The 9,926-nt window shown below is 40.2% G+C and overlaps 1 protein-coding gene across 1 annotated transcript in view; it reads left to right on the plus strand.

Annotated features, from left to right (window-relative positions):
* Window positions 1-8,502, plus strand: part of LOC122559520 (synaptophysin-like protein 1) — a 23,716-nt gene extending 15,214 nt beyond the window's left edge. The window contains exons 4-5 of the mRNA XM_043709109.1: window positions 2,734-2,922; window positions 6,842-8,502. Of these exons, the coding sequence (XP_043565044.1) occupies window positions 2,734-2,922; window positions 6,842-6,973 (321 nt within the window). The 3' untranslated portion in view covers window positions 6,974-8,502. The remainder of the gene's footprint in view (window positions 1-2,733; window positions 2,923-6,841) is intronic.
* Window positions 8,503-9,926: the final 1,424 nt, after the last annotated feature.

Genomic DNA, 9,926 nt, shown 5'->3' on the forward strand with positions numbered 1-9,926 from the left:
AATTGTTGTGGTTCTGTTGGCCGAGCTGGAAGTTTTTGTTGCAAATGTTTCGTCCCCTGGCTAGGCGACATCATCAGTGCTTGGGAGCCTCCTGCGGAGCGCTTCTTTGATGTTTCCTCCGGTGTTTATAGTGTTCTGTCCCTGCCGCTTCTGGTTAGTAGTTTCAGCTGTCCGCTGTAGTGGTTGGTATATTGGGTCCATTGTACAAAATACCATGCAAGGACTGCACAGAACACTATATAGGACAAACAGGAAGACAGCTAACAATCCGCATACATGAACATCAACTAGCCACGAAACGACACGACCAGCTATCCTTAGTAGCCACACACGCAGACAACAAGCAACATGAATTCGACTGGGACAACACTACTATCATAGGGCAAGCCAGACAGAGAACAGCCAGGGAATTCCTAGAGGCATGGCATTCATCCACAAACTCCATCAACAAACACGTCGACCTGGACCCAATATACCAACCACTACAGCGGACAGCTGAAACTGACAATCGGAAGCGGCAGGGACAGACCACTATAAACACCGGAGGAAACATCAAAGAAGCGCTTCGCAGGAGGCTCCCAAGCACTGATGATGTCGCCTAGCCAGGGGACGAAACGTTTGCAACAAAAACTTCCAGCTCGGCAAACAGAACCACAACATTATTGACTGTATTAAAGGTACTATATTATTGCGAGTTGTTTTGGGGACGGCTGATCTGTCTTGTATGCTATGAAATCCTTTCCATAGTTAACCGATGGAATGGTTCAACGTGACGTTTTGACCAAGTTGACTTTTTTTTTGTGAAAGGAGTGTGTTTGAGAAGAAAGTGAACTGAAAGGATGCATCAAGTCGTTTTCATGTTTAGTGTGGGATTGCTCTGCACATTTTTGTCTCTGTTGTCTTTCCTGAGATTGGGATAGTGTAAAGCAGGTGCCAAGAGTCAAACTTGCTCTTGATCAGTTATTGAAAGCACCACCTCATTCAAACGTTGTGCTCAGATTGACACCGTATCCTTTCATGCAGAGACATAGAAATATACAGGATGGAAGCAGGCCCTTCAGTGCAACTTGTCCATGCTCACCAGATATCCTGAATTAATGAAGAACGATTTGTCAATATTTGGCCTTTCTCCCTCCAAATCCTTTCTATTCATGTATCCATCCAGATGCTTTTTAAATGTTGTAATTACACTAGCCTACACCACTTCCTCTGGCAGCTCATTCCATATTTGCACCCCCTCTGCTGAGAGAGTTGCCCCTTGGGTCTCTTTTATATCTTTCCCCTCTCACATTAAACCTACGCCCTCTACTTTGGGCACCGCTCTCCTGGGGAAAAGACCTTGGCTGTTCACCTATCCATGCCCCTCATGATTTTACGAACCTCTCTCTAAGGTCACTGACGCTCCATAGAAAATAGCCATAGTCTTATTCAGCCTCTCCTTGTAATTCAAGTCCTCCAACCCTTTTTAAACTTTCAATGTTTGTTGTGTGTGAAGTTAACCAGGAATTAATTATGAATTTCATATCCAACAAATTTTAAATAATGCACACAAGAAGTTGAGTTTCCTGTTTGGAAAAGTTTCTCAAAATTACTGTGGCCCAGGCAGTGAGAGTTGTTTAGTTATTTGTATGCTGCAAACTTGGTTTTAATCTAACAGTCTGTTACAATGAGGAAAGGATGTTGTATCTCAGTACTCCCTGCCCCCAGCATCCCTCCCTTCTCCCTGGATCACCAATTAAAGCGAGACTGAGAAAGGTCATGCCTGCTTTATTTTAATTATTTTTCACAAGTTCTGGGGTTTTCTTAATGTTGCACATTGAAGTGAAAGACTAGGTAAAACAGTTTATAGCAACCAATGGTTGCTGGATGGATGACCTGGATTAAGTTTATCAAATGTGCTAAAATGTTTTGTCTGATTATTGTTCATAGCCTGTTAGTATGCTGACAAACCCGTACCTTGCTAGTCTCCTTCCAAGTGCTCTTAGTCTCTCTTTCATTTGTCTAATCTAATCTTTCATCTTCATTCAACTTCCCCTTTTTAAATCAAGATGCATTCACCTCAACCCTGCCATCTGGTAATGAGTTCCACATTTCAGTTACACTCTAAGTAAGAAGTTTAATCTAAGAAGTTATTGAATTTTTTTCAGTGATTTTTATATTGTATTTGGTGCCTCCTATAATAGCAACATCTTCACCATGTATGCTGTATCCAATAATTTAAAGATCTCCTCCTCTATTCACCTTTTGCTGCCATTAATCTGGGAGAAAAAGGTCTGCCCATTCAACATTCCCCGAATGGATATAAGCTCTCCGTTCACGGTCATTCTTGTAAACCGGTTACCCTGAGCAGCAGTTGAGCTCTAGAGTCGATCCTGGGTGTGTTTCATAGGTTCATGGAAGACAAGCAGAAGGCTGTGGAGGTCAAGTCATTTGCATTTAAGACAGAGGTAGATGTGTTCTTGATAGTAAGGGGATCAAGGGTTACAGGGACATGGTAGGAGAATGGGGTTGAGAAATGTATCAGCCATGATTGAACAGTAGAACAGATGTAATTGGTTAAATGGTCTCGTTCTGCTCCTCTACCTTATGGTCTAAAGCTGCATTCATTTATTATGAGAACCGTGCTATTTAATTATGTAACATTTCCTATTTGACGTGACCACATTGGGAAGGGTGAGGTCAGATTCTTGTTCAGTATTTTCAATTGACTTTTATTTCCTCATTGTTTTCCAGGACTTTGTTGTGACAGTTGTTTTTGCTTTCTTGTGGTTGGTCTCCTCTTCAGCTTGGGGGAAAGGCCTCACTGATCTGAAATACTCGACAAATCCAGGAAACATCATAAAGTCCGTTCAGTTTTGCAATGAACTGAATAAATGTACTCCCGGAGGGGTGTCTGGCATGGGAAGCTTGAATGTTTCTGTGGTATGTGCACTTAATTTTATCTGCCTCAACCTATCTTGTTGTTTCCCTGCCGGCAATTCATTAATTTAGATATTGGTGCTGTTGCTCGATCATGCAGTCAGTTCAGAAAATTATCAGCATGCACTTGAGGGAAGTGGGAGTACTTTCTTCGGGAGTGCTTTGTGTGGTCTTCCTTTGGTTGTTTTATAATACCATTGCTTCAGTGGTTTATGTGGTTGCTATTGTGCGCTCACTGGGTGTCTTTTAATCTGAAAACTTTCAAAATATGACTTCACAGTTCTATTGGAGAAGTCTGGCTCTAGGTGTTCTGAGAGTGATGGGATGCTGCCTCAACTATGCTCACAGTAGAGGCCTCTGGCATGTCTTGTTATGGTCTTGTGATAAATATCACGCTGCAGACTTAAAATTTCCAGTGTCTAGAAGCAATGCAAACGAATGAGATCCATTATTAGAGTGAATCTGATCCCTAAAAAGGGGTTGCAAACTTTCACCACATTCACTTAAGAGGTATGACTGCCATTTGATAGCTACACTGTTGCTCTGTGGACATTTTTACAACTTTTTTTATATTTTATTGATCATGTAATCCAAATAAAGATCCAGACAGAGGTATTCAAGTCATAATGTGATAGCTCAGGAATTTAAAGTCAATGAATTAATCAAATTGATTTTTTTAATAAAAATCTAGTCTCTGTAATAGGGACCATGGCATTGTTGGATTTTTCTACAACTCCTCCTTCTGCTTAAACAGTATCCTTTTTCAGGGGCAAGGATATCTGCTATTTTTGTTGGACTTCAACACCATGTGACTTGAGACCCACCGCCTCATGGATTGACTCTTAACCACCCTCCTAAATAGCATAGCAAGGCACCCAGTTATAATTGAACTGCTGCCAAAATAATTAATGATAAAACCCAATGACCAGTCCATTTTGCCAAGTCCTCCGTGAACATTTTGGTTGAACCAGAATTGCGTCAGCAGCAAGTTAACATCTGAATCCCAGCTTTCAGTCACTGTTCCAGACTCTACCTCCACTATTGCCATGTCTCGTCCATTTGAGGTAGCAGTATAATGCTGTATAGTCGGGAAAGAGTGGGCCTGTATTTCCTTCTATTTGACTCCAGCTCCATAAATGATTTTTAATTCTTTTGGGATGGGCGTGTCACTTGTAAGTCCAGCATTTGATACCCATCCCTAATTGTCCTTGAAGTGGTGATGATGAACCACATTTTGTAGATGGGCTATTAGGAAGGGTGAAATTTGATTCCAAAACAGTGAAGGAATAATTCCAGGTCAGGATGCTTTGCAACTTGGAGGGGAGTCTGCAGATGGTGACCCTCCCTTACATGTCTATTGTTCTCTCTTCCCCACCCCAAGGATGTTGGTAGTAGAGTATTCTATAATAGTAATGCTATTGACAAATGTGTAAGAAGATGGTTAGATCACATCCAGTTGAGGTGGTCATTCCTTGACATTCAAATGACTGTGTCATAACATCGGATCTTATGGGTAAGGAAACCACCTGTTGATTGACACTTATTGCCCTCAGTCATGCTGCCCCATGTTGAACATCTCTTGGAATAAGCACTGAGTTGTAGCAAGGGCCTAGAATATCCAGTGGGTTGGGAACCTTCATTTTGATCTCCCACCCTGACACCAAATACAATGCCACTGCTCATAGAATCAATTGTACAGTACAGACCTTTTTGGATTATTATAAGTGCGCTGACAAAAAAAACCTCCTTGAAATTAATACTGGTCCTCCATTACAGCCCATAGCTTTGAATGTTATGACCTTCCAAGTGCTCAAAGTACCTTGTTTTAAAAAAAAAAAAATCTTTGGGAGGTTTCCTACCTTAACTAGCATCCCCAGCAATGTATTCTGGATTTCCCACCACTACCTGCAAGAGAATTTTTATTTTTTTTTGTTTTGCCCCCTCTAGTCCCTTCCAAAATCCTGCCTTTCATCTTTAAAATTATGCCCCATTGTTAATGACTATTTCAACTAAGGGGAACAGCTGCTTCCTAACCACTCTCTCTATGTTCCTCATAATCTTTTAAACCCCAATCAGGTCCCTATGCAGCTTTTCTCTGCTGTAAAGAAAACAACGTCTAGCAACTCTTCAGAGATAAATCACACACATTTGTGGTGAATAGCCTGTACAGTCCATCCAGTGTAATCACATCCTTGTTTATCATGCAGTGACCAGAACTGAACTCTAATTGTGGCTTAACCAAAGTTTTTTTTTGTGCAGCTCTAATATAACCTCCCTACTAATTTTTTTAAAACAATTATAATCTATGCTACAATGATAAAGGCAAGTGTCCCATATGCTACCTTTACCTTATCAACCTGCTGTTCAGGGATCCATGACCAAGCACCCCAAAGTCCCTCTGTTCCTCTGAACTTTCTAGTGTCCTGCCACCTCACACCTATCAGTGTTAACTTCCAACTGCCATGATTTACCAACTTGACCAATCCATCTATATCCTCCTGGAGCTAAAATAGTCATCTTCTTCCTCCTCCCTCGACCATTCACCCAATCTTTGTGTAATCCCCTAACTTACTTACTTATCAAGGCGTCCCCATGTTCTCATCAATATCACTTGAACAATAAGGAACACAGCACTCCTCCCTGTGGTATGCCACTGGATTCTGGCCTCCAGTTACACAAATGGGCTTTGACCACCACCCTCTGTTACTGCTACTGGACTGATTTTGGATCCAACTTGCCAAGTTACCCTGGATACCATGTGCTTTTACCTTCTTTATCAGTCTCTCTTCTGGGACCTTGTCAAAGGCTTTGCTGAAATCCATATGAAATACATCAACTGCACCACTCTCATCTACGCACCTGGTCACCACCTCAAAAAATATTAAACCAGATTTGTTAGGCATGATCTTCCTACAGCAAAGCCATGCTGACTATCCCCGATCAAACTTTGCCTCTCCGAGTGGAGCTCGATTTTTGTCCTTCGAATGTTGTCCGATAGTTTTGCTCCCACTGACGTGAGACTTGCCCGTCTCAAACTCTCTGGTTTATCTCTTGTCAAGTGGAACCACATTGGAGCACAGCTAATTCTCTGACACCTCCCCTGTGGCCACACAGGAATTAATCTTTTGTGTGTTCTTTTGTATCCCATGCTACTGTGGCAGATAAGTCCTTTGAACCCAGAGATTTATTCACTTTTAAGCCCACCAAAGCCTCCAATATCACCTCCCTCCCTATGCAATCTGATTCATGTCAGAACCTTTGTTACATTCTGCATTGAGTCATATAGCGCAGAAACAGACCCTTTGGTCTAACCAGTCCATGCCAAGCATAATCCCACCTGCCTGCTCCCGGCTCACATCCCTCCAAACTTCTTCTATTCATGTATCCATCCAAATGTCTTTTAAATGTTGTAACTGTACCCGCATCCACCACTCCCTCAGGAAGCTCATTCCACACTTGAACCACCCTCTGTTTTTGAGTTTTAAAAAAAGCTTCCTTCCCCTAATATCTGAAGCCCTTTTTCCTCCTTGGCCTGGGAGTAAAGGGATGGAATAAGATTGGATTCTGAGAGAAAGAGCACCTCATTTTGTAACTCTCTGTTTAGAGTATATATGTTTTCCCAGTACTCTCTAATACTGAAGCCAAATACATGAAGCCCAACTTGTGGAGGATGGGATCTCCACATGCAGTCTTGGCAGAAGTTTGGACTCTCTTCTTTGGCCTGAGATTTACAAGCTACAGAGGCCTTCCTTTTTATTATCCCATAGGACCATATAGTCATTATTTTTTTTTCTTCCATAAATCCTGATGGCCTGTACAGTTCTTTTTTATAAGGTAAACTTTAAACAGCCTTATGAGCAAGTTGTGGCTCTTGCTGCATCACTTCAATTGGTGAAGTTTGTATTTTATGTTTCCTTTGCAGGTGTTTGGTTTCCTCAATGTGCTCCTGTGGTGTGGAAACGCATGGTTTGTGTACAAGGAAACCAGCTGGCATACTCCACCACAACCTCAGCAGGATCCAGCAAATGTGGCACCACCACCTCAAAACCCATAATGCTGCAGTTGGAAATTTGTTGAGGCATGTGTTTGCAAACTCACCAGAGCATACAGTAGGTTTCATAATTACTCAACATTGCATTAGCTTGATGGGAAAATGCATCTGTTGTATTTGCTATTTGTGCTGTTGTGTCATATGCCTTTTTGATAGGTAGGGGTGAAGAGAAGATGAATGTGTGTAGTCCCATTTAAATTGGGGTTTACAATGAAAGAATGTGCAGACATTGTCAATGATGATGTCAATGTTACACCACATGTACATAACACAGTGAAGCCCTTTCAAGATCAATCTAATATGCCAACTATTTTCCTCCTTCGATGGTGTTTGCTGCAGACTATTTATCATGCATGCTTAAAACCTCTAATGATCAGTAACCGACTATTTGCCAAATTTAAACTTCTCATTGAGATGGAAGAACATTTAAAAGACATGATTTGCATATTAACAAGCCCTTGTGGAATGTGCAAAGTACAGGATTGCTCTTAAATCTCTTTCGACTGGAAAAAAAAGTGTGCTACTTTTGGTTTTTAAGGTTGTCATTCAATGGTTAGTCTCTGATTTGGTCTGTATTGTATTGAATGAAGATAGCTTGGTATGTGAAAGACATTGATCTTTAATGGGTTATGCTGTGTTACACAACTCAAGCCATTGCAATAAGAAACATTTTTACTACATAACTGAAAAGTTATCTTTTTTTTTGTTGCTTTTTCTACTTTCTTGTACAGAAATTATGGAAAGTGTTAAAGAAACTTTTTTTTTGGCCAAATCTGCACTTGCTTTTTTGACAGGGGTGTTAAATCATTAGTTTCCTTGGTGCAGTACTTGATGATAAATGGCACTTTCTCAAGTTTTGTGTAGTTTTGCTTTGGACTTGTCTGATTTGGTTTTTCTGTTTAGTAAAGTGAAAATCCTAATTGTCATCATGACCCACTTTCATTGTAAATTACGTGCCTTATAAAATGAAGGTCATTTGGTGAAGCTTGAAAATATTTATCTATCATAATCCTTGCTTGCTTTATCTCAGTCTGGAAATGTTTTGTTTTGCTGGTGCTGTTACTCAGTGGTTAAGGGCTGATGACATGATGTGATAAAGTACCAAATGTATTTGAGCTTTTTTATATATATGTTTGTACCCTGCCTCGTTTTTTTTGATTTTGGGACTATGCTTTTCTGTTAATTCTCTGCTTCGTTAGAAGCTTATGAAGGAGGCAGGAGGAAAAGAAGGAAAAAGAACTGATTTGCTTCATAGCCACTGTCAAATTTACTCCTCTAATAAATCCAGATTTTCACTGAACTCCAAGTGCCTTTTCATCGTCAGACACTGGCTTGCATTTTGAAAATGGAATTCTCAGAACAGTCCATGTATTTGATTGGTGCTGCTGTAAGAAATACCATCAGCCTTAAAGCTGCATCAAGTATTTTGCCAAACTTGATGAATGCTTTGGCCTCATGAGACGTCTGTTCTGATTTAAAGGCCTCTGTTTAAGAATTCAGGAAACAAATAAAATATTTTCTGTTGACAATAATCCTTTGTGTTTTTTTTTGTTGAGATATAAATGTTACTGAAACAAGAGAGGGTGGTACTCGAGCAAACTTAAATTGTACCATAACTTTTTTTTTTAAACTTCTGTGGAAACCTTTGGAGTTTTACAATCATGAATTACTTTTAGAAACTTCTGTGTTTCATTTATCTAAACATTCTGTTTCTTCTGTCTCTGGCTGAGTTTTGGATGTGGCCACAAATGAAATTATGTGGTCTCAGATGGTAATTATAATAAATCTTTTGCACTTTATATATGCAATTTTCTGGAATTATGATTTGTCTCTTTTGAAGCATCTCAAATTTCATAAATTTGATCACCTGTAAATTAGATGCAATAAATGGCTTAGGAGTCCTTGCAGTAAAATATTTTCGACTTTAGATTCTGAGTTTGAAATGTGGTTACTCTGGTGAGTGGAAGTTCTTGGCCAGATTATAGCTTTCTGTTTCATTTCTGGAGGAAGGCACTAGCGTGTGTTCTCTCAAAATACGCTGTCTTGCTCCACCAGAAAGGAAGCGAATCTGTCCATCTCTGAAACAAACAAGGTACCGGTAAAGACATACTGCGGATGCTGGAAATCTGAAATAAAAACTTAGTGCTGGAGAAACTCAACAGGTTTGGTAGCATCTGTGGGGGGGGTAGCGAGAGAGAGACTGAGTTAACTCTTTTAATCCTTCCAAAGAAGGAGTCATACTGGGCTCGACATTAACCCGTTTCCTTGGCAGCTTGCCAAACAGAGTTTCTCCAGAGCTTTGTCTTCCTGATGCCTTAAATAAAAGCATAACCTTGCCATCATGCTCAAAATAACGAGTTATCTCTCAGCTGTTGGTGTTTTCCTCATCAGTTTCAGCAGTGTGTGGATTTCAAGCTGAATTCCCAAATATTAACACCCTCCAGAGACAATAAAGTTTGCCTCCTTCAAAATTTCAATTTGTGAACATAATAAATTAGTGGGCAGGAAGTACCCAAGTTTTCATATTAAACCTGCTACACACTTCTGAAGCATCATAACTTAACATCGTAACTCCCTTCTAGGTAAAAGACCTTTTTGAGCTCTGAATCTGTGAAATTGTTTTACAGGCTCATTTCATCATTTTTATTTGTTCCCTATGGTGGTTCAAATGTAAGCAATGTTACATTATGGATTCTTCTGATGAAATCTCGCAATGATGAGAGCAGCACATGCCTGATGTGAAGGACTGAAAGAGGAATTAATTGTGAGGGTTGTTAAGAGGGCTCCTACTTTTGAGGGAACAAAGCCAAGAAAATAAATGAGGGAGGAGTATAACATAGTGGTGAAAGGCTGAGCAGATATTGGTCAATAGTGTTAAGACGTCTGAGTGCTGGTAACAGAAGATTGGGGATAATATTAAGAAGGCACATTGAGGAGCTGGAAACTATATATAAAT

The sequence above is a fragment of the Chiloscyllium plagiosum genome, chromosome 19 (assembly GCF_004010195.1).
Source record: "Chiloscyllium plagiosum isolate BGI_BamShark_2017 chromosome 19, ASM401019v2, whole genome shotgun sequence".
Taxonomy (NCBI): Eukaryota; Metazoa; Chordata; class Chondrichthyes; order Orectolobiformes; family Hemiscylliidae; genus Chiloscyllium; species Chiloscyllium plagiosum.